Below are 24,807 nucleotides of genomic sequence, written 5' to 3' on the forward strand. Positions count from 1 at the left end.
ATAGAGTAAAACAGCTAGTAACTCTGTCTAGTTCTTTGCAGGACGGATCTGCCTCTCCTTCAAGTGGTTGATTCACTTTGTGTGAGATCATTGTGATCTGCTAGAGATAATGATATTGTACCACTAACAATCTGAGCCATTTCATTGTTCATTTGCTAAATGTGGTTTGTTTTGGTGATGTCAGTGAGCTCCCCTTTTGTGTGTGACTATGTTTAAGCAATCATGCCTGTGATCTGATCCTGCTTGCAGGGGGTGTCAATTTGAATAAAATATGGGGGGGGGGGAGAGAAGATAAGCACCACCTCACCCAGCCCTGCATAATCAATCACAAGACAGACAAGCACACACACACTCTATTTAAATGACAATGCCCATCAACTTTGGGGTGGCTGGCCCCCTTATATATATATTTTGGGGGGAGATGCGAAGGGACCTTGACTCCTAGGAGTTGGCTGCTATAGGCTTCTCGACATCTATGTTTCCCTTCCTGAATTCCTCTTTAACGTCATCTGCTAGCTGTAGGATCTCGCAAGGTACAGTGGTGTTGTTGTTTAGTCGTTTAGTCGTGTCCGACTCTTCGTGACCCCATGGACCAGAGCACGCCAGGCACTTCTGTCTTCCACTACCTCCTGCAGTTTGGTCAAACTCATGCTGGTAGCTTCGAGAACACTGTCCAACCATCTCGTCCTCTGTCGTCCCCTTCTCCTTGTGCCCTCCATCTTTCCCAACATCAGGGTCTTTTCCAGGGAGTCTTCTCTTCTCATGAGGTGGCCAAAGTATTGGAGCCTCAGCTTCAGGATCTGTCCTTCCAGTGAGCACTCAGGGCTGATTTCCTTCAGAATGGATAAGTTTGATCTACTTGCAGTCCATGCACCATAATTCAAAAGCATCAATTTTTCGGCAATCAGCCTTCTTTATGGTCCAGCTTTCACTTCCATACATCACTACTGGGGAAACCATAGTTTTTACTATACGGACCTTTGTTGGCAAGGTGATGTCTCTACTTTTTAAGATGCTGTCTAGGTTTGTCATTGCTTTTCTCCCAAGAAGCAGGTGTCTTTTAATTTCGTGGCTGCTGTCACCATCTGCAGTGATCATGGAGCCCAAGAAAGTAAAATCTCTCACTGCCTCCATTTCTTCCCCTTCTATTTGCCAGGAGGTGATGGGACCAGTGGCCATGATCTTCGTTTTTTTGATGTTGAGCTTCAGACCATATTTTGCGCTCTCCTCTTTCACCCTCAATAAAAGGTTCTTTAATTCCTCCTCACTTTCTGCCATCAAGGTTGTGTCATCTACATATCTGAGGTTATTGATATTTCTTCCGGCAATCTTAATTCTCGCTAGGGATTCATCCAGCCCAGCCTTACACATGATGAATTCTGCATATAAGTTAAATAAGCAGGGAGACAATATACAGCCTTGTCGTACTCCTTTCCCAATTTTGAACCAATCAGTTGCTCCATATCCAGTTCTAACTGTAGCTTCTTGTCCCACATAGAGATTTCTCAGGAGACAGATGAGGTGATCAGGCACTCCCATTTCTTGCCATAGTTTGCTGTGGTCGACACAATCATAGTCAATGAAGCAGAAGTAGATGTCTTTCTGGAACTCTCTAGTTTTCCCCATAATCCAGCGCATGTTTGCAATTTGGTCTCTCGTTCTTCTGCCTCTTCTAAATCCAGCTTGCACTTCTGGGAGTTCTCGGTCCACATACTGCTTGAGCCTTCCTTGTACAGTGGTACCTCAGGTTAAGTACTTAATTCGTTCTGGAGGTCCGTTCTTAACCTGAAACTGTTCTTAACCTGAAGCACAACTTTAGCTAATGGGGCCTCCTGCTGCTGCCGCACCGCTGGAGCACAATTTCTGTTCTCATCCTGAAGCAAAGTTCTTAACCTGAAGCACTATTTCTGTGTTAGCGGAGTCTGTAACCTGAGGTACCACTGTATACAGTTCACCACTGTGAACACATGAGTAATATCCACAACATCATGTTGCAGTGTTAAGGAACATGCTACTCTGTCAGTTTTGGTTCCACATCACTGTAACAACACAAAGAAACCCACTTTGAATGGATGTGCTGTCTCCCATCTTCAACCACAAATATGCTGTGGCTCACCTGAATGAAAGTGGTGATGGACCATTGGTGGTCGAAGGTACTCTTGAATTAAGGGGCATCATGACTCTCCACAGTGATTGTAGAGTAAGCAGGGGAGTCCTAGGCGAGGACAAAATTTGGCATGCCCCCTAAATATTTATTATTTTCACAATAATTCATTAATGATTATTTTGCACCCCCTCGGCTAGGCACCTTGTCCGGGGAAATTGCTTGCCCCGCCCTAAATCCAATGCTGGGGTGAATTGGGCCAGTCACTTCCTTGCAGCCTAACCTACCTTACAGGGTTGTTGTGGGGGATTATGTGAGGAGGACTCTGTACACCACCTTGAACTCCTTGGAGAAAGGTGAGATTTGAATGCAATGTACTACTAATAAAAAGAAAACATACCACTTTGCACTTGAGCTTCTAATAAGCACTCTGGCTTGTCGGTATGCTTTTTATTAGAGAGCAGGATCTGCATTCATTTCCGATGGTTATTTGCAGAGCAGAGTGCAGGATACGACCCATCTTGGTGCATGACTCAAGAGGCTGCATCATCCTAACCCAGTGTATACTTAGTCATATGTTTCCTATTTGATTTCATTTCATTTTCACCCAGAGCATTTATTGCAACCCAGGGTACAGGATCCAGCCCATCTCAGTGCGTCGCGAGGACTATTCAGGTTGGCGGGTCATACTTTCTCATGTGTGAAGAGGCGATTCCTTAAAACTCAGCAGTCCAGTCGCTGTAGTTCTAAAAGCATTTCAAAGATCTCCGAGATGATGGGAGTTTCGCTTGGAATTGTTTTGAGCACTTGAAAATAACTTGCGTTCACGAAACCTTTGCTTTTGAGAAATAAAATAAAAATAGCCTTAAAGGGAAAAACAAGGAAGGATCGTTGCAGGTTCCACCGAGATTTGAACTCGGATCGCTGGATTCAGAGTCCAGAGTGCTAACCATTACACCATGGAACCGCCCTGACGATATATTGCAGCAGCTCCCACTAAAGCCTTGCAGTTCTTCTGCGCTGACTTCCAGCGCCCCCACGGCGCTCCCAAGCGACGTCTTTTGCTCTTGCAAGCCCGGATCGGATGTTCCCCTCCAGCTTCTGTTTCTCCCGCTTGGAGCAGCAATAGGTTTGGGGAGCGACTGCGTTTACACGTGCACATTTAGGGGTCTGGCAAAGCCTGGCATGCGAAAGCAGGACGATGGGGCTAGAGGACGCGTACCCGTTGCCACTGCACATGCAGTGAGACGAGCGGGTGTCGAGGCTAAAGTTTAGCCCCGGAACCTATTTGCAGCTTTTACTGCGACGGGCGCAAGAGTGTCCGTGAGCATATACAGAGTGCATTTGACAACTAACTCTTCTGCACATGCTCCGTGTCTCTCACACACACCAAGGCGGCAGCTCAGAAGAGGTGGGGGGCAGGCAGGGGACTCTTTTATAAGCGAACTTGCCTGTCTGCAATGAAGGTGTCAGAGAGATGTGGGTGGAAGGTTCCAATATGGAAATATGGTTACAGTATTATTATTATTATTATTATTATTATTATTAATAATAATTGAATTTATACACCGCCCTAAACCTGGAATGTCTCTGCCTCTTGAATGTCTGAGCAACAAGCTGCTGCTTATATTATGTGTGAATCACTGGGACTGCACTACCAAGGTCGCTTGACACTCATTCAGTCAGGGGAAGGCATGCAGACGTGCATTCCTCAGAAGGTAGGATCCGGGGCCCACTCTCGGTTCCCGCGCTGCAGTCCAGGAAGAAAGGAGGCATTGAGCGAATGGCGCTTTGCACATGCCTCTAGGCATCCTCTTCTTTTAATACTGCATCAACGTTGGGTCGTTAGATGCTGTTGGACTAAAACTCTCATCATTCCTAGCCAGCATGGCCAGTGGTCAGGGATGATAGGAGTTGTAGCTCAAGAACATCTGGGGGCCCAAGGCTGAGGGGCTCCCCTTCCCATATCCCAAGCGTGAGTTGAAATCCAAGTCAAAGCACTGTGGCAGGCAGAGGAGGAAAACGACACGGAGAAGCAGAAAAGGGAGGTGGAGGGAGAAAGACTCTGCACATGCTCAGATGCAAGCTTTTCCCGATGGGGATCGACACCTCACCACCCTTCCCAGTGGCCTCTGCGGTCCAGCCTGGACTACAACTCCCAGCAAGCTCCAGCCTGTAGCACTCGCTGGAGCTGATGGGAGTTGTAGTGCGAAATTTCTAGGGGGGTCCTGACGGGCGAAGGCTGATAAACGGGCCGCTTCGCTCTGCCCTCCACAACAATAGAGATGAAAACGTCAAGAGGTGCCGCACTCAGGTATCGATTCCGGTTTCCATTCGGTCGCTGTCATATGCGGGGAAAGAATACAGAGACGAAAAGCGTCTAAAGTGGTGGCGGGAGCTGAAGGCCACAGATAACTTCCGGCACAGAAACGAAAGCCCGCATTCTCTCAGGACTTCGTGTGGCGCCGCTCTAGGAATCTGGAAACTCTGCGATAAAACAGGCTTTGCCTCAGAAAAGAAGCCCGAGTTTAAAACCGGAAGCGTATTTAGAAACCCGCCAGTCTCCGATTTCCTTCCCCCCCCTTAAACATAATTGCGCTTCGACCATTTTTCAAGTCGTTGTCTCGGTCCCTCCGTTGGTGCCCTTAGTGCTCGGAAGTGTCGTCATACATGTCTACGGAGCGGTCCCTCTGAGGAGAATGGCCGCCCTGTCATGCGAACCGGAAGCCGGAAGCCGGTGCCCCCGGAAGCTGTATCTGGTCGGCGAGCGAGCGAGCGAGGGAGGAGGAAGGAAGGGCCGGCTAGTGGGCGGAACCGGAGTGCGGCTGATCCTGAGGAAGCAGTAGCAGGAGGAGGCGCAGGGAGGGGCTCTCTGGCTGTCGCTTCCTTGTTAGCTGAGAAGCCGGAGGAGGCGCCGCTGCCGCCGTCATTATGGGGGGCTCCCGCGACGACGAGTACGACTATCTCTTCAAAGGTGGGCCTGCATCCCTTGTCCCCCGCCGCGCCTCCCCCCCCGCTCCCTGGAGGCGTCAGACCACCCCACCCCATCCCCCCGGTTTCCGATCAGGATTCCTTGGATGGTTTCCCGCCCTACTCGAGAGGAGGCCGATAGAAAATTAAGGAGCACCACTGACTAAGGTCCATTAATTCCCAGGGGCCTCCTCTATGAATGAAATGCAGTTGGTTGAAGCCGACCCCCTTGTCTTTCCCTCGCCCCAGCCCTTTGGGTGGCATCCAGTGCTAGTCCTCCTCAAGGGTAGACCCATTAATGAACGCGCTTAGCATAGGCCCATTAATTGTAGTGGGCTTACTCCGAGTCGAATGTGGTTGGATACAGTCCACAGCCTTGGCTCCCCTTCCCCCAGTCCTTCTCAGTAAAGTATCTCAGGCCTTGTTGGCACATCAGAAAGCCTACCCGCCCTTTGCTAGGCGCTGGGCAGGGTTTTTCTTTTTAAATCCTTTAATGATTTTCATACTTAATGCTTGTTTCACCAGACTAGTGGACTGCCTTTGTATTGGGACTTTGCAGTGGAGTGTTGTGAAATGTCTGTTGTGTTTTGTTGGCTGAATTGTGTTTGGGCTTTGAAATCTGGGATGTTTGTAAAGTGGGGTGAAGACAGTCTTGACACTTTGGTTAAAAGCTACCAGATTCTTTTTGCTACACACAGGGTAACTGTTAGGATTTCTTCAGTTTGCATTATTATATCCCACTTTTACCCCAAGGAGGTCAGGGCAGCACATGTGATCCTGTTCTCTTTTTTATATGCCAAAGTTTAAAGTGTCAGACATGGCTTAAAAGGACCAGGTTGAAATCTCCATTTGGCCATGAAGCTTGCTGGGTGACCTTGACCCAGTTATGATTTCTCAGTCTAACCTACCACAGAAGGCTGTTGTGAGAATAAAAGGAGAGGATGTGAAGAAGGACCATGTGTGCTACTTTTACCCCCTTGGGTGAGGAAGTGGGATATAAAATAAGAATGTAGATTTAAGAAATCCTAACTGTCACAGTGTAATTAATCTGTGTGATTGCACTCTTGTTTAAGATTATCCCAAGTGCCTTTCAACACCCGCAGTTGCTTAATGAGACTAACATGCTGTGTTGCCCAGTGAGGGCAGCAACTACATAGAGGGGTGGGTGGGGAAGATTGGACATCTTGCAGGACACAGTGTATTATTGACTAAAACAGCCTTCCTCAACCTTGTGTTCTTCAGAGGTTTGGGCTACAAAACATCAGGCTTAGTCAGCACAGTGTGGTTACTGGGCTGGGCTACAAAGAGAACCCTGAACCAGTTTTCCTCCATCCCTTCTTTCATTCGGAGTGCAACTAAAGAGAAAGTTTGGAAAATGGTATCTTCCCAGAAGTGAAATAAAAATAGTTGTCCGTATGTGTGCTAAATCACTGGGTTGTTCAACATCCAGTAAAAGACATAGGCAGGCATGTGTTAAACATAAGAAGGACCCTGGTTAGATTAAACCATAAGGACCCCTCTAGTCCCCATCCTCCATTTCTGCTCTAGCTGCTGGGCAGAGGTCTCTGGAAAGCCCCCAAGGAATGCTTCAGGTCATACTCAGAGACGTATAATGCTTCGGGACATGGAGGCTCTATTTAGTTGTGATAACAAGAGGCTAAAAGGGGGGGGGGTATCTGCCTCAACACAAAATGATCACAGCAGCTGATTGGAGCAGAAATATAGGGAAGAACACCAGTCTAAACAGGAGATCCAGTCCCATAACCTCTCTTCTGTAATTGAGCAGCAGGACACCTGCTTGGCATGCAGAACCACCCAGGTTCAACCCCTGGCATCTCCAGGTAGGGCTGGGCAAGACTCCCTGCCTGAAACATTGGAGAGCCACTGCCAGTCATTGTAGACAGTACAGAGTTGGTGGACCAGTGATGGGTTCCGACTTATCTGATAAAGACCAGTGCCATAATAGGCTCTAGGCTCTTCTTATTGTGTGTGCCTCTGTTGACTTCTTTCCTCCCCGCTCTCTTTGCATACCCCAGAACACATCCACCCACCATAAAATAGCGCAGTGCAGTTGGAAAACCTTAAAAAGAAGTGGGAAAGGCATAACTTGGGGCTACTATATCAGATTCCCCCAGGAAGTGAAAAGGTGACACAAAGCTAAAAGGGGACTGGTGGCAATATCTGTTGGCTACTGTAGAATCTGGCCCTTTTATTGTTGCGAAGCCAAGTAACTTTGAACAAATTGTTTTCTCTGCATTCCTTTTTTATTATATTCCCCGCCCTAACCACCCCCCTATTGTTTTGTAATTATAGTCCTATTCCCTATTCCTTTCTTGAGACTTTTCTCATAGAAACCAATGGCCAGGCCCTTCTGGTGCCTCCCCTGGAGTTCACCTTTGCATGTCTGATCTCCCAATCTGTCATCCTTCTTGCTGTGTGTGTTCAGCATTTCTGCCCTACTTGGCTGCTGCAGTTGCTTAGGAAAGAGCTATTCAGGAGTGAGGCTGGACTTTTGATCAGCACTTAGCTCTTTGGTGGGGGTGGCCTCCAGTCACTGTGGTGATGAATAATGCTAGTTAGTAACTTTGTGGGCTTTTTACTTAATACAGTACAGGGAGAGCCGCTTCCCTTTCAGAAAGAATGTCAACTGTCTCCAGACGAACTTTCCCTTTGATAACTTGGTTTACTCTATGTGTTTCGCTGCTTTTGTGTGAAATCTTTGTAAAAGTATCACCCTGATCCACTGCTTTGTGGTCTTGGTGTGGTTTTCCTCTGGAATTTTGCTTTCCCTCCCTCCCCCTTTTTACTTTGAGATAAAGGAAGTGACTGAGGAAGGCATGGCAACCAGTGAGCAAGTGATTTAATGTTGAAACCTCAACTTCCAGCTTGCGGGGGCAGGGGGGTGGCAAACGGAGAGGGTTAACTGGTGAATGTTGCAAGCGTGGGATTTTTAAAAAATGTATTCTAGATTGAGCTTGTTTTTTTTTTTTTTAATGCAGTGCATTTTCCTGTAGGGATAAAGCAGGCAAAATAACAGCCAACTGTTTCAATGTGGAATGTTTATCTGTCTTTCTGGGGCGGTGGTGCTGGTGGTGTGGGTTGTCTGGTTCTTATCACACCAAAGAATGTAAGCCCTGGCATGCTTTAGCTAGGCTGAGCTTGCAGGGTGATGGTGGTTAATTGCCTAGAATCTGCTGAATGTGAAGAGTTAAGGGACTTATTAACAGGTTTTTCAACGGAGATTAGTTAGCAGCAACAGCAAGATCTAGCCTTGTTGCTGTGTGAAACTCCTGATCAAGGCATAAACAAGACGGGCTGTTCCTTGCTGCTTGCAACTGTACCCTCCTTGAGTGGCTCCTTCTAGGCAACAGGGAACTTGCATCCTTCCACTGACCTCACTTCCGGTCTTGCTGTTACTACATAACAGTTACCAGCCCATTAGGGCATTACTCCTCCTCCTGGATGTGCAGGCATTCTTCCCAGCAGAGTTCCCTCCCCAGATAGTGAGCAGGATGTGTTGCGAAATAACATGCTTGGCTGCACAGATAACAGGGCAGGGAGGGAATGTTGCAGAGGTTATAAATCTGGGTTTTAGAGACAAAGGCTGCATGACAGGGAACACACTTTGAACTGTTTCCTTGTTTTTTGGGCCAGCTTTCCGTACTGTCCGGCCTCTAAATGCTTAGGTGTGCCAGGTTTTCATTGTGAACAGCAGTTTCTCCTGAGACAGCAGCTAAGCATGTCACATGCTTGACCATGTGTACCTTCTCCTGACATCTTCAGACAGCAGGAAAGGCCAGTGAAGCAGCTAATGTGGCAGCCCAGTTTCCTGCCCTCCTTGCTCACTTCTCTACAGACTAGTCCCAATAATAACCCTCTGTAGTCCAGGACCTGTGGCATGTATTGCAAGTATCTGCATTTTTTAGGTTTAAACACTTGCGTGGTAATTGCATAGAAGCATTCAATACTGTATTTTCTAGTGCATTTCACATGCATTATGTTGATATGCAACACCTGCAACAATCTGGTTAATTTCATCCTAACAGCTTCTATAGCCCTCTTCCACATCTGAGTTTCACTCCTATCCTTATGATGTTAGCAGGGCGCAGCCTGTGTTGCAAACATAGTTTAACTTTCTTCCAAGGAATTCTGGGAATTGTAGTTCTGTAAGACGGGTGATGAGAAATCTCTTCTGTAGCACCCAGTAGATTGCTCTCACAGTGTAGTGTAGTGGTTAGAGTGCTGGACTGGAGCCCAGGAGAACAGAATTCAAATCCTCACTCAGCCATCAAGCTTACAGGGTGACCCTGGACCAGTCATGGTGCCTTTCAGCCTAACCTGCCACATAGGGTTGTTGTCAGGATAAAACTGTGGAGGAGGAGAACCATGTACAGTATTCCACCTTGAACTCCTTTGAGGAAAGGTGGAACAGTAATGTAAGCAAATAAATAAACAAATGGCACTCCCCCCCCCCCGTTATACTGTTCTACCAATTTGGTTCTGAACCATGGTTCTGGGTTTGATCTTTAAAGCCCTAATTGGCCTAGGACTTGGTTAGCTGCAGGATGACCTTTGTTCTGTGGCACCTTAAAGATGAACATTTGCTGTGGTGTAAGCTTTTATGGACTAGAGCTCACTTCTTTGATACATGGAAGTGCTATCCTGAGGTAGGTGTGTGTGTGTGTATCCACTCAGGCATGTGTACACACACACACACACACAGAGAGAGATGGTTGGAGGGAGGGGATTGTAAATAGTGAGGTCAGAGGGGGGAAAATGAAAGAAAGTATGGAACTCAGTATGATCTCAGTATCTCTCTGTGTGTGACTTGTGGTCATTAAAGTCCAAGAGTTCTCTTCTGTGTTCCGGAGAGGATGCTCTTCCGCTCTCTAATGGGGCCTTAGGAAAGGCCTTAGTACAGACCCCACTCTGGCAATAGGCACATGAACAAACCGTTTGAGAATAGCTTTGCTGTTGCAGGGTCTCATTTCCCCATCTTGTTTTAATCCCTTTCAGCAAGAGCAGAAGCCAAGCCCCAAGAGTTGATAAGTTGCAATAATGCGGGTCTACGCTGGCAGCTGAGCCTGGCAATCTTCCCCACCATTCATCAGTTCATTTATGGCAGGTGCAAATAACCTTTGACCCTCCGGATGTTGCTGAACTGTAGCTTCCTCCATGACCATTGGCCATGATCTCTAGGGCTTATAGAAGCTTTAGTTCAGCACATCTGGAGGGACAAAGGTTTCCCATTGAGCATTTTCAAATCTGATTGGCTACAGCTCCTCCGTTATGTCCCTGCTTTCATATTGATTCAGGGTTGCTCCACTTTCCTCCTTTTCCCTTGTGGGTCTTTGTACAGCCCTGGCCTATTCAGAATGGCTGACATCAGCCATCCTGTTGTTTTGTGCTACAACTCCCAGCAGCTCCAGCCAGCATGGCTTTGCCGATCGGAGAGTTGTGTCCTGCAGATGTTTTGGAGTTGGAGAAAGTTTGCCTAGAAGAGGTGAGGTGCTGCACACATTGAGGCTGATGTAGCTGCTTGTATTTGCAGAGCTTTGAGCCACCTGACTGCGCTGAGGTGAGGTAATTCAGTTTGTCTCTTCCCTGCTTGTCCTTGGGTGTTGCTGAGACCAGCTGATTACCAGTGTACCCTGGACTCTTTGCTTTCCCCAGCTTTATTGTTAACAAATAAAAACCACAAGGACTGGGCAATCTGGTTAGTCTGGCTTTCAGGCCTTCCGCGAGTCCTGTGAGTTGTGCACCTACGGTAGAAATGCTGTAAACCTTCTCATATGCTTTTTAAAGAGAGCCACTTTCCTTTGGGGAAGCTGGTTTCCTTTCCTTTTATAAACAAGAGCTTTCACATGTGGCTTGTCTTAGCAGTGTCCTTGGATAAGTTCTAGCCATACCATTGGTTTAGGTTTTTTATTTTTACTTGCTGGCATCTTTGCATTCCAAAGCCTTCTGTAGAGTCCTCCCTCTCTTTACCAGTGAGAGGATGCCCAACCAAATCTCTTCCTGCCCTTGGTGTCCCTTGGCTGCTGCAAGGGGCCTAATTTCACACCCCTGGAAGCCAAAAACACCCTGGAAATTCCTGTCACCTGCTCGAGGAAGTTAAATCATGCATTAAACTTAAGAGTGAAACTCAAGTTGGAAGCAAGGGCACTCTTCCCTTTGCTCCATGAAAGCAAAGAAAAGACATAAAATGTTTTCTTAAAATACTCAGACAGCTCTTCTCTAACATTTTTTTTTTAAAAAATGAATTTCATAATTTTAACGAACACGGAAAAAGGTGTCTCAGAGAGCTCTTCTGAATTTGCACCCACTTAACATTTCCCAGCTTGGCCTGCAGAATTGTGATGTTGTGGCATAGGTTTGAGTTAAGAGCCACTCAGCTTTCACTAACATCCTCCCTCCCTCAGCATCCACTTTGTAGGAGCAATAAAGGGTTGCAAACTGCCTGCCCAAACTGAATGCCACCCACCAGCTTGTTAAGGGTGGTATAGTGGTTAGGGTGCTTCATGCTTGCCTAGGAGCAGGGAGATTGCAGTTCAAATCTCCACTCAGCCATGAAATGCACTTGTTGACCTTGGCAGGGCAAGGGACACATAAACATTGAACCCGTGGCTATGTATGGTGGGTTGGTCAGTATTTTAACCCCCATCTCCATGCACACACTTTCACGATCCCAGGCACAGGAAGCAGAAACGGGAGGTTTGCAGGTCCCGCTTGAGTAGACAAGTATAGTTGGAGAGTTGCTGAGATGTGGCTTCAGTGGCCATGAGAAAAACTTTAGGGATTTTTCTGTGCAAAAAAAGGAAGCATCTAAATGCCAGGTTCTCTTCTGGACTTCACAGTTTCTCTTTTGCCTGACTTTGGTTGGATAACAACACCTTGTGATAGGATTTAATTTCTGGTGTGTGTGTGTGTGTGTCAGAGAGTGCTAGCTCTGATGGGCTTACTCTGAATTAACAGAGAAACCCCTGAAGCTGAATCTTCCCAAAATGGTCCCTTCCAGATATTTTAGACTACAACTTCTATCAGCCCCAGCCAGTTGCAGTTCAAACAAAACATCAGGAGGGCACCAGGTTGGGGAAGGTTTGATGCCTTTTAATCTGGCATCAAACTCCTGATGGGCATGAATAGTTAACAAGCCTTTTCCTGTTGTTTTTTTGTAGTTTGGCTCCTGCTTTGCTGAATCAGCTGAAAGGGGAGAGAGGACAAAAAGGGCTGGTTGTTTTTGTCCGCACAGTGAGACTTGTGCAGTAATTAATTAAGATGAAATCCCAGATGTGATTGTTTTATCGTAATTTCAGAGTGGAGGAAAGGATTGAGAAGCAAATATGCCAGTCTTGGAAGGATGAAGCCATTGATTGCTGCAGGATAAATACCCGGGTCATGTTAGTTTTCTGGATCAAGCCTCCCACCCCCTTCCTAAGTGATGCAGATGGAGAGTCTTTGGTTTGACCTATAAAAGAATAAGACTCTGCTTTGGATTCTTTTCTGGCATGCATAGACCAAAATGAGCATTAAGATGGTAACCATGTAAACATAGGTGTATATTTTCAAATGGGATGCAAGAGGGAGCCAGAAAAATTTGAAGATTTACATCCTGGCTTGCAATCGTTTGGTTCTCAAGGTCGCTGTTTTAACAGCATGTGGTAATATAAAAACTGGCTGGCATGTACACATACACACAGCCCAGAGTCCCCTTTTTCTCTGGCTGCTGGCAAAGGCCAGAGCGTAGGAAGGTGGGAAGCTGCCTTTTTCCAAGTCCATCCAGCTTAGTATTGTCCACACTGACTGTCAGTAGCTCTCCAGAATCTCAGGCAAGGCGTCTCTCCAAGCCCTACCTAGAGATGCTGCTAGGGATCGAACCTGCGACCTTCTGCAAGCAGAGCAGGTGTCACTGAACTATGGCCCTCTCTTCCCAGCTGCAGAACACCTGGAGCAGAGTAGCTTTTCTGGCAGGGAGAAGAGACGCGAGCTCTCTGCAGTTGCTGCTTGGGTGGAGCCAGATCTAACAGTTAATTTTATTGAGTAACAAGAACTTTAGTATTGCAATGTTAACAGCAGCTAAAATGTCTTATTTTTGAAAGAAAGCTAACATTCTAGCTTTATGCTAGCTTTATGCAGTTGTGGCTGTCAAAATCAACTTGATATATATAGACCTGAGAAGGCAGCATGGTGGATGAGCAAAAACCAATAGAGTTGAAAGGGGGCTTCAAAGGCCATCCAGTCTGACCTTCTGCTGATGTAGGAGACTCACTATGTAGAGATGAGCAATGTTTGATTAATTAGGAACGATACATTTCAGGATCACATTTAGCCTCTGCTTTCTTTGGCCATTTAGTTCAAGAGGCTGTATTTTGATTGTGTGTGTGTGTGTGTGTGTGTGTGTGTGTGTGTGTGTGTGTATGAGTATGTGTAGCTTAAAAATGTAATTTCCCTCTGGTAACAACCCCCACCTCCCCTTCACCTGGTTCCCTTAAATGTTTACCTAGGCAGTTTCTCTACACAGAGGGCCAGGTGAATCAGCAAAGGAGGTTCAGAGTGTCAGAGCAGAGAGTGTGCTGGGTTCCTTTCTGAATCTCCTCCCTCCCTTTCTTCCCTTCCTAGTTGTTCTCATTGGAGACTCCGGAGTCGGCAAGAGCAACCTCCTCTCCCGCTTCACCCGCAACGAGTTCAACCTGGAAAGCAAAAGCACAATTGGCGTGGAGTTTGCCACACGGAGCATCCAAGTGGACGGCAAGACAATAAAGGCTCAGATCTGGGACACGGCAGGGCAGGAGCGATACAGGGCGATCACGTCGGCGTAAGTGGACCAGCGCCAGAGCCTTCGCGGGGATTGTGGGGGAGTTTATGGGAACAGGACGCAGGAGCACTGCAAGTGTGTGTGTGTGTGTCTTCTATGTGATGGTCCTTGCAGACATCGTGTTTGCAGCAAAAAAAGGACTGCTTTTCAGATTAAACAGCATTCAAGAATCCCATTGCATTCTTTAAGTTGCTAGTCTTCAATGTTCATAGAATTGTAGCATTGGAAGGACTCAAATGGCCAGCTTGTCCAACCCCCTGCAATACAGAAATCATGTGACCCACCAGCTGAAAATCAATAGCCTCCTAGCCTGGCAGGCCAGATTGATATCTGCCTCCACCTGGCAGGCAGAGCCACTATCCACCTGTCAAATCACCTGACTTTACGATGACATCAGGTGACCTTTTCTGTCTGCTGTTTTGCGCAGCACTTTGAGCAATGCTTCTGAGGATCTGAAAAATCAGCCCCTCCGAAAGTGCTGCCCCAAACCGCCCTATGAGAGGGTCCTTTTAGCCAAGTCCCTCCCTCATCTGCCCTGTACGTGGCTTCATATATGATGGAGGCAGGTGAGCATGGCTTGGCCAAAATGGGGAGAGACTTGGCAGGCCTGATTAGGCCCGAGTAGGCCCATGGGCTGGAGGTTCTCCATCCCTGCTGTAGGATAACTGAGTCCAAAATTGAGTCCAAACTGAGGATAACTGAGTCCAAAACTGGCTCCAAAATCAGGCCAGCTAGGGATGTGTTTTTTTCCAGCAGCTGCTGTTGGAAGAGCTTTAACCACTTTTTTAAATTTTAGGTCAACTGTAGTGACGATGCATATAATCACATTTACTTCTCTCTCTCTAAATGACTGTAACAGGGCAACTTATAAAACCAAGTCACGACAGGATGAAAAACTGGAAACAACTTGGGTTTATCGGGAGGCCAAATTATGCATTGGGCAAGAGGCCGTGCCAGCCCCTCCCGCCCTCGTGTCCTCTAGATGTTTTGGACACCAACTCTTGTCCTAGTCAATTTCACCATAGTCAGTTTATTTATCTGCTGCATTTTCCACAGATATGCTTGTTCTCAGAGCAGTTCACGTAAGAAGCAGTGTAAATTCAGCACAAGCAACTTCCCACTTGGGCGAAGGCAGCCCTGACTAGGGTTGGTGATGTATCACCAGCCAAACATTGCGCTTTGGCAATGTACTGCGATGTTGATTATTATTATTATTATTAAATTATTTATACCCCGCCCATCTGGCTGGGTTTCCCAGCGATACATCAGCATTTTAAGGGCAGCTAATCCTCACCAGTTGGTAAAATTAAAATATCCAACAACTTTACATCATTAATCAGTCCCGGCCAGCCTGACATCTGGTCAAGGATGATGGGAGTTGGTAGGCCAGAGCATCTGGAAGCCCCCAGGTTAGGGGAGGGCTGGGTGGTCCTGGGGCAGTTGTGACACACATGCAGCCTGTACGAAGTGGAGCCAATTTTTAAAATGTATGTATTGCTTTATATCCCATCTTTCCTCCAAGGAGCTCAAGGTGGCCTGCATAGTTCTCACTATCTCAATTTTATCCTCACATCAACCCTGCAAGGTTGGGTAAGCTGAGAGTGAGTGACTGGTCCAGGTCACCCAGTGAGCTTCCTGGCTGAGTAAGGATTTGAACCCTGGTTTCCCAGGTCCTAGGACCCAGCCCTCTTAACCACTGCAGCACACTGGCTCTCTGGAGAGTGTCGTGATGCCCCACTGAGCAGCCTGGTGAGGTCTGAGCTCTCCTTCCCCTGCCCCCTTTCTGTGCTTGCTGTGGGCTCACGTGGGTTGTGTGCTTCTGCCTGCAGCTATTACCGAGGTGCCGTGGGGGCCTTGCTGGTTTATGACATCGCCAAGCACCTCACCTATGAAAACGTGGAGCGGTGGCTGAAGGAGCTGCGAGACCACGCCGACAGCAACATCGTCATCATGCTGGTGGGCAACAAGAGCGACTTGCGCCACCTGAGGGCTGTTCCGACGGATGAGGCCCGAGCCTTTGCAGGTGAGTGGGGGGGCAGCGTGTTGCCGCTGGAATACTTCTTTGTTTTGTTTTGTTCAGTTTCTGCTTTTCTTGCTAAACCTCTTAGAGCAGCTGCTGAAAATTTAAAGCTAACAATAAATGGAAAGCAATAATAAAACAAAAGCAGCAGAGCGAGTTTGAAACTTTGTAAAACTTCCCAAGTTTTTTGAAATGTGGAAACGGAGCTTGTCACCTGGAGCCCAAGAGGCACCAGCCTCTGCACCAGACTAGCCTCCTTGGGGAGGGCATTCTAGAGTCGGGTGCCACAACTGAAAAGGCTCTGTCCTGCATCATGGTCACTTCTCTGCTGGAACAGGTGACTCAGAGGCATTTCTCTATAACTGTGTGTGGTGGGAAGCAGTTATTGAGGTTCCAGAGATTTTGTCGCTTCTTCCATCTGCCACTTGCTAATTGTTGGGTCATCAGCTCCTAGGCATCAGTGTGGGAAGAGGAAAGTGATGCAGTCTCCTTGGTATGTTAGAAGTCTGGATGGTTCTTGCTTTCATTTATTTCCTGCTCCCCCCCCCCCCCCGCCATCATTGAATGCAGGGTTATCTGGCCTGGCTGAGACCTGCAAGGAGGTGTCCTTATGCACCTTTCAACCATACCCTACAACTTCTTTCCATGTGTATCTTTTACAGGATAATCTCCATCTTGGCAGGATAATGTTTGTCTAAAATTTATTTATTGCATTGTTATCCCACCTTTTCTCCAAGAAGCTCAAAATGGCACACATAGTTTTCCTCCTCCTCCTTAATGAATGCCCACAGCAATCCTGTGAGGTAGATTAGACTGAGAGCGGGTGACTGGTCCAAGGTCACCCAGTCAGATTTCAACTCTGGTCTCCCAGGTCATGTCAGTACTTGCTGCTCGTAAGTCAAACTATCTAAAGTACCTTTCCTCCTCAGCCTGTCTTGTGCAAAGCTTAGTCATGAAGATGTGCTTTTCATACAAGAGGCCCAAGGTCCAGTCCATAGACAAAGAGTAGCAGAACTGGCAGGGAGCTTAGAGCTTAACAATAATAATAATAATTTGTTTATATCCCACCCATCTGGCTGGGTTTCCCCAGCCACTCTGGCTTACAACAAAACAAAACATCAAATATTAAAAAAAGATATCCCATACAAGCAACAAACAAACCAATAAATCAATAAAAACCAATGACAACAATAACAACAACAACAACAATAATAAACAGTTTACAGTTATACCCAAATTAAAGTAACCACCAACCCCAACTAAACATTTAACCAACACCAACCTGACAAAAATGAAACAGAGGAACCAGAATTGGAACCATTTAAAACATTTTAGCCTGTTGCCCCAACCCAAGTGTTGTTCCAGCAATGTCCCAGTGGCCTCCCAGGAGCCTTTTAGCTGTTCAGGGTGAGTCTGGGCCCTGCCTCCTAGGCCAAGGCCTTGCAGCAGGGAGCAGGTCTTCCTTCCAGCACTCATGGCAGCAACAATCAGGTACCCATTGCCCTTGGGTATTGGGCAGCTTCCTATCTTCTTCCACGTTCCTGCTTCTAGATGTCCTCTAGTTAGAAGCAGGAGGCAATAGCTTTGGAGTTTTGCATGACCACTTTGCACCCCATCCCACTCACTGTCTCCTGGGTATTGGATTTGGGCTGCCCGGCAATGGTGACTGGTACCAGCCGAGTTTGTGAGTTCCTGACATCCGTTTTCCTTTGATAGATGTCATCTGTGGATTTTTATGTTTGTGTGTAACTTGTAGGAATGTGAGGCAGGGGCAGCGAGCAGTCTAAGCAGCATCTTGGCCTCTTCTTTAATTAAATGAGAGTGCCCCCTCTTCTCCCCCTTCACCCTCACTCCCCCAAGGCTAGGAGCAATTAACAATGTGGAGGCATCTGCTGTGACCTCAAGACATTGACTTGTTCATAAATCTGGTTGGTTTTCAGGATAAGTTCATTCCACTCTGGAATGTGGCTTTGAGTCCTCTGCACTAATCATGATTAAAAATGCTTGATTTATGCCACATGCAGTTCAGAGAGGAATTTTGCAGGAGGAGGGGAAAGTTGGCAGTTGGTTTTCATGGCCTCAGTCCCAGAGAAACGGCTCCCCTCCTCTTCCCTGGGAGTCATTAAATATCTTGCAGCTAAGGTGCAATTTTCTGATGGTTGCAAGACTTCCTCCTCTTTGGTCAGGTGACACTTTGCTAATCACTTAAGGAAGCGAGAGAGGATCTACAGAGAAACCTTGAACCAGAGCCAGCATTAGTCTTTCTACTCTATGAGGAGTGTTTGAAAGCCCTTTCATCCGTGTGATGGAAGAAGCTTTTTAAAATACGCACAAAATTCATGGGGTTCAATACTGTTTTATACAGCACCCTCATCTAAGTTCTTCGTAAACCCACTTAACAGAGGCTGACCCTGACCTCTAGCATATGACAAAAAAAACACTATGCTGTGTGAGAGGGAGACAGCCAAACATTTCACGCCTCTGTTCCCACGGAGTTACAATTATTGTGACAGGATGGGAAAAGACTTAACAGTCGAAACAGGTTCACAACCTGTCTTCCATTGTGCATTACTTAGTATCCTATTTGTGTATTTCGTTTCGTATATGTTTCTTGAGTACAATAGAGTTATCATGGTCTGGTTGGGAACAGGAATGATGGGAGGGACCAGCTCGGGAACCACCAAAGGAAATGGTTCAGAGCCCGGGCAGTGGTGCTGGGACAGGGAGAAGACTTAGAAGAGGAAGTGTTGGAAGCTGAAGGGGTAACAGGGCTTAGTGAGTTGGGAGAGCCTGTGGCAGAGAGAAGTCCAGAATCAGAGGAGCAAGCTGAAGCAGGCGAGTGGGAGGAGGGAGGTCAAGAGGCAGTGATGAATCAGGCTAGTGAAGAAGCCAGGAGATCTCCCCCTCCTGCTGCAACAGGCTCCCCACCCCCCTGACTCCAGAACTAGGAGAGGTATGAAACAGGATGAGCAAAACAAGCTGCACTCTGATTGCTTGCAAGAAGCCCTGGAGAGGCGGAGACATAAGCTGCTGTGGGGAGGCAAGGGGTTTTAGTCTCAGCAACTGATGTTGTGACCCACAGGGCTTGAGCTGCTATGCTCATTAGGTCTGACACTCATCCAAGTCTGGGAAGATCATGTTTCGCTAATAAAGAGGACCAGCTTGCACTGTGACGAAAGTATATTTTTGTAATTTGAGGCTTTTGAGTTTGTGCAAAGTTTTGAAAATGGCAGCTGGCAGGGCAGAAAACATGGGGAAAAGCAAGGCTCGGGGAGCATTTTGGAGGGAGAGGGAGACATAGTGTTAGGGAAGCCACACACAGCACAGCCAAAGGCACAAAAACGGGTGTGAAGTTGGGCTCCTGGTCTCTGTGGCTGCGATGGGAAGCTGCGAAGTTCTTGAGCTTGAAGCAAGGCAGCCTTTTATTCAGGCATCTTCACTGGAGTGGCAGATCTAATCAACTTCCTGCTCTTTCTCACAGAAAAGAACGGCCTTTCCTTTATTGAGACTTCGGCTTTGGACTCGACGAATGTGGAAGCTGCTTTCCAGACCATTCTGACAGGTGACTTGGCACTGATGTGGGAGAACTGTGTGGGCCACGAGAACGAAATACGGAGCTGGGAATTGGGAAACCTCAGAGTCTTCGATGCTGGAGGCAAACAAAGAGGCAGTACCTTAGGGCTGTTTTTTTCTCTAGGGAACAGAGGAGGATTTTGGGATCTTCTTCCATGCCTTCATTCCCTGTTGGGGCACATAATATGTATGTAGATTAGAGAGGCTCTTCCAGGAAAGTCCTACCCCAGGACTGAGTCTTTTCTTTGCAAGATTGGTTATGCACCTATTTGGTGGGAAAGATTGCTGTGGCAACATTTTTGATAATCTTGCGTTTTGAAGCAAATTTGTCACTTCTTCCCTAGATCTTACTTTGTTCTGAGCACTCCCCTTCCCTGGCCTGTCACCAGAATTTGCTTTCTCTCCCTTAATAGGCGTGTCTGGAAGTGTGCAGGCTGGTCTTGCCCAATCTGCTGCCCTTCAGATGTTTAGGGTTCCAGCTCCCATCAGTCCCATGGCCCAGTGATCAAGTAGAATGGGACTTGTCATCTCAACAAAACCCGGAGGGCACCAGCTTGGGGAAGGCTGAGGTGGGCAACGCCTGCCAAAATAGTGGAAGCCATAAACTGATTTCCAGCAGTTAAGGAGCGGTACTTCTTTGGAACAGAGGAAGCTGCCTTATACGGAGTCTGGCCCTTGCTCCAACTAGCTCAGTGTTGTTGTCTGCACTGACCGGCAGAGGCTCTCTTGGGTTTTAGGCAGGAGGTGTTCCCAGCCCTATCTTGAGGTGCCAGGGATTGTACCTGGGACCTTCTGCATGCAAAGCAGGTGCTCTCCTTTTCCATATCTAGAAAAGCAGGATAAATTATGCAGAGTAAGCAAGCAACTGAGAAGAAACATAATTGAAACTAGTTGCAGACTCCAGTTCGTTTACAGCATCTGGAGTTTCCTGGGCACAGAATTTTCTTTAAGCACACAGAGTACACAGCAGCCCTGCTGATAGACAGCTATTGATGTCTTCTTGGGCCCCTGGCAGAACTCTTAACTGGCCACCTTTTGTGTCCCTGTCGCTGTGAGGTGGAGGAACAAGGGAGGCTGCTCATCTCTGTTGGCAGCAACATTTTCCTAGCCCCCTCGGTGCTGAGATCACCGCAGAGCCACTTGTTCTTTGTGTGGAACAGCACATCCTCTGCTTCCTGCCATCACACTAGATTTGCTCAGTTCCTCTGTGTGGAAATGAGCAGACATAGGAAGTTGCCTGATATTAGACCCTTGGCCTTTCGAGCCAAGTGGTGTCTACATTCATTGCAGTGAAAGTTAGCGTCAACAGTTATTCCAAGATCTCTTTTCAATTAGATCAGCCAGGGATTGAAGCTGGAGCCTGCCTTCTGCATATAAACCTCCGCCACTGAGCTATGATTCTTCTTGATTTTGCCTAAGGTACTGAATAGCAGTACCAAGTGGGTCTTTCCTGCACAAACTATTCAGCTACCAGCAAAGTATCCTCAGTGGAATGTTAGAAAGCGACCCTTCAGCGGATCAAATCCAATTATGTGTCCACTTTAATTGAAAGAAGCTGTGGACAAGTACAGCTTATTAGAAATTAACATTTATGATAGTGTTTACAAGTTTATGGTGGGAAGCGACTACATTGATCAAATGATTTAAATGTGTTTCTAAAACTAGCTATCCAGCCATCTCCTCACACCTGGGTATATCCAGAAAACTCCAAAAGCTAATAATGAGGCAGGGAAGTGTTTCTCTGTCCCCTCATCCTACCCATCGCAGCTAGTGCCAGATTGTAAAAAAGCTGCAGTGTACAATTTGTTCCCCATGTCCTAAATGCAGGCATGTTTTGGCAGATAGGCCAGGGAATAAATGACTGTTTAATGCATTTTATCCCCAGAGGCTCCCAGAGCAGTTTACAGATCAACAATAATAAAAGCAGTTTTCGGCCTCAGGCTTACGATCTTAAAAGACGCAACACAAAACAAAAGAGATGGGGAGGGAAGAGGAAAATGAGCAGACTTGGGCACCCGTCCTTTAGGTTACAAAGTTCTCCTAATGACCAGCTGGGATGGAAGCAGTTGAAGGAGAGGAGGAGTTGAAGGCAGCTGGTTCCTCTGTGAGTCCAGTGGAGTGGCCCTGCTTTCTCATCTATTTCTCTGTTCTGCAGCCTCATAGAACAGCTGTTGATAGGTGACAACTGGGTACCAGTGGCAGCTCGTCTCTCAGCAGAGCCAGTGGAGCTGTCCTGCTTCTCTCCTCTCCTTCTGCTGTCAGTTGGTGGCATGGCAACTTCCAAGTGACCATTCAGGGAAAGGAGGAACTCTGTTGAGCTGGGGGTCTCGGCACAGCCAAAAGAGTGGTCCTGTTTCTTCTCACTCCTTGTGGGGCAGCTGAATAGGAGTGCTGTCCCAGGTGAAAGTTGCGGGAGCCAAGCCCAGTGGAGGCAGTCTTATCTGTAGCGGATGCGCAAGGTGTGAAACCTGCAGCCCCTATCTGTTGCTGGACTCCAGTGCCCATCATCCCTGACCATTGGCCAAGTTGACTGCAGGGGCTGATGGAAGTCCGGTCATATCTGGAGGGCTGCAAGCTTCCCGTCACTGTTATAGTACTTGGTTTTACCAACCCTTTTTGTTTTTTGTTTTTAAAGCACACCTTAAAATACATTCCAAATTCTACAAAAGAGAGAACTCATTACTGCACGAGTTGAATTGGGGACAGCTTGCATACGTTATGCCCAAATTCTGCAAGTGGGAATGTTGGGTTGCTTGCCGGCAAAAATGGTCAGAGTTGGGAGTGAAGGGAGGGGCAGCATGTTGCAATCTAGGACTGCCCAGCTTGCCATGGGAGGGATGGAGGGGCTTCAGCCATAGGGCAGGTGCTGCCTCTGTTAGTGACACCTTTCCTCCTCTTTCAGAAATCTATCGCATTGTGTCTCAGAAGCAAATGTCTGACAGACGCGAGAATGACATGTCACCAAGCAACAATGTGGTCCCTATCCACGTCCCCCCGACCACGGAAAATAAACCAAAGATGCAGTGTTGTCAAAATATATAGCAGGTTCCATTCCTCGAAAGCTGTGTATATTTCCCCAGGTCTAAGATGGAAATAGATTCTGAGTTCACATTGTCCTCTTTTTAGTTCTCCCTCTCCCTCTCCCTCTCCCTCTCCCTCTCCCTCTCCCTCTCCATGAAACCTTATTTTTATTCTCTTTGGATTTCTCCATGTCTTAACTCTTCCCCTTTATTTCGGTATTACAGATCATCAGTTTGTTTGCATGTGGCTGCAGCATTATCAGAATGCTAGTCCCGGCAGGGCAGTTTTTAAAAAATCATGACTGATCTCTTTTCCAAACAGGTTGGCTCATTCAGCAAAGAACTAGATTGCTGCAGCTTAAGTCTTTGCAATTCTGATACTCCTGAGAGTCCGACGGAACCTTTTAAACCTCCTTTCAGCCTCAATATTAGATGTTGCATCTCATCGAATGAGCACCTTGTGTGGCTTATCCTGTGGCTCCCAGCAGTATCCCACAGTTAACAGTACGCAGGAACTACACTAATTTATTGCTAAGAGGAGGGATCCTGGCCCAGGAGGCTGAGTTTTCTCAGTTCCTTGTAGTTATATCGGTGGGTGCACCCATTCTGAGCAACTTGGTGCCCTCCAGATGTTTTGGGGCTACATCTCCCATGAGCCCCAGCCAAAACTAATGCTGATGAGGGTTGTAGTTCAAAACATCTGGATCACCAGGTTAAGGGAGGCTGATATAATGAATTAGAGTTGTACGTACGTAGCGTTCCCAGAAGAAACTGCTCACTTCTCCTTCCTACTGTGTCCCCAAATAGCCAATAGTGCCACTTCATGAAGATGGCTAGTTGGAGCGAGGTAAATGTTTATCCAGTCACAGCATTCAAATAATCATCTTTGTGCAAGCAAGTGGGGGATTAGTCGCTTTGCATGTTGGGGAGCGTGGGTGTAGTTTTATACTGAGCCAATGCAGTACCATTTGTCTTAAGGCCCAAAGAGTTGGTGCTGGGTGCCTTCTGTAGAAGAAACAGTCGTAGCTCAGTAGCCCATCTGCTTTTCTTGCAAGTGCCTATGGCTTGCAGTACTTCGTTTCATGCACCCCTGGGCCGCTGGTCCATTTTGCACCTTGGTCTGTGCAGCAATGCTTGCTGTCATTCTCAAAAAGGCATGGAGAATATTTGCAGGATGGGGACATCATTGCATCTCCTCCTCTTTAAGTCCCGAGTCCTTGTGAAAGCGGGGTTTGATTCCCGCAACCACTCAAGGCACAGGATGGGATTAAATCTAGTCTGCAGTTTTGGCAGGAGACCTCTGTTGCACGTCCCTGTTACTGGCCAGGGAGTGTGCTTGGCCTCCTCCTTGCCCTTCCTCATTTATTTAGAGAAGCTCAGGCCATGCGCATGAGCCCTGCTGAAGAGATCCAGAAATACATGCCAGAAGATTTGTTCTTAGATTCTTGCAGTTTTCAAGCCAACTGTGGATGTCCCTACTTCTAAAGCACTGTTCTACTTCTAAAGCACTGTTCAAACAAGCAGTGTTTTTTATATCTACACATACAAGCACGCATGGAATACTGTGGTATTTGGAAAGCCCATTTGCAACCAGAAGAGGAAATGGCTCCAGGAAATAGTTAGGGGGGGAGTGGACAGGAAGGAAAGAGGCTTATCACAAAGATGCCATAGACCCATATGGTGTCCTTTCCTTCCTGCTGCTCCCACCCCCCACGAGGGCACGTACAGAGTGCTGAATCTCTCAGCCAGCCTGTCGGTCTTGCGGTGCTCATGACGTGTGAGGAGCACAGAAGGCATTGCTGTAGTCCCTTCATGTTTGTGTCTTTCTCTCCTGTAGTTGTTGATCCTTTGTTCCACAATCTCCCCCCCCCCCCGATCTTTTTGTAAATTTGCTTTGTACTGTATGCACATTCTGTACCTCAAATATTTTTTTATGATTGATTTGAAATTATTCATTATTGGAATTCTAATAAAAGAATCACAGGGGGACTGTTCAGCTGTTGTTGAGTGGACTTCTTTGGAATTATGCTGCTGTGGGCATTCTGGTATTTAAAACATGGCACTTAAGTATATGAAGATGATTAACCTGAACGTTATATGCAGTGCAGATATTACTCGGAATAAATTATGCAAATCAATTTGAGATGCAAATCTGAATCTGTTTGCTATTTCAGTTTGCATGCTACATTGTGAGTGTGTGTGTGTGTGTGTGTAAACGTGTGTTTTGGATCGTCATGCATTATGGGTCTGTATGTAAGATCACAAAGGAGGGTGAAAGTCAGGCACTGAACAAAAAGCTCCTTCC

The 24,807-nt window shown here is 47.0% G+C and overlaps 1 protein-coding gene across 1 annotated transcript; it reads left to right on the forward strand.

Annotated features, from left to right (window-relative positions):
• Window positions 1-4,342: 4,342 nt before the first annotated feature.
• Window positions 4,343-24,496, forward strand: RAB11A (RAB11A, member RAS oncogene family). The gene is made up of 5 exons (XM_083713293.1): window positions 4,343-5,078; window positions 13,694-13,889; window positions 15,719-15,912; window positions 19,391-19,471; window positions 22,385-24,496. The coding sequence occupies exons 1-5, from the start codon at window positions 5,036-5,038 to the stop codon at window positions 22,522-22,524; spliced, it is 654 nt and encodes a 217-aa protein (XP_083569419.1). The 5' UTR covers window positions 4,343-5,035; the 3' UTR covers window positions 22,525-24,496.
• Window positions 24,497-24,807: the final 311 nt, after the last annotated feature.

This window comes from Podarcis gaigeae (genome assembly GCF_964106915.1).
Source record: "Podarcis gaigeae genome assembly, chromosome: 14".
In the NCBI taxonomy this organism is placed as follows: domain Eukaryota; kingdom Metazoa; phylum Chordata; class Lepidosauria; order Squamata; family Lacertidae; genus Podarcis; species Podarcis gaigeae.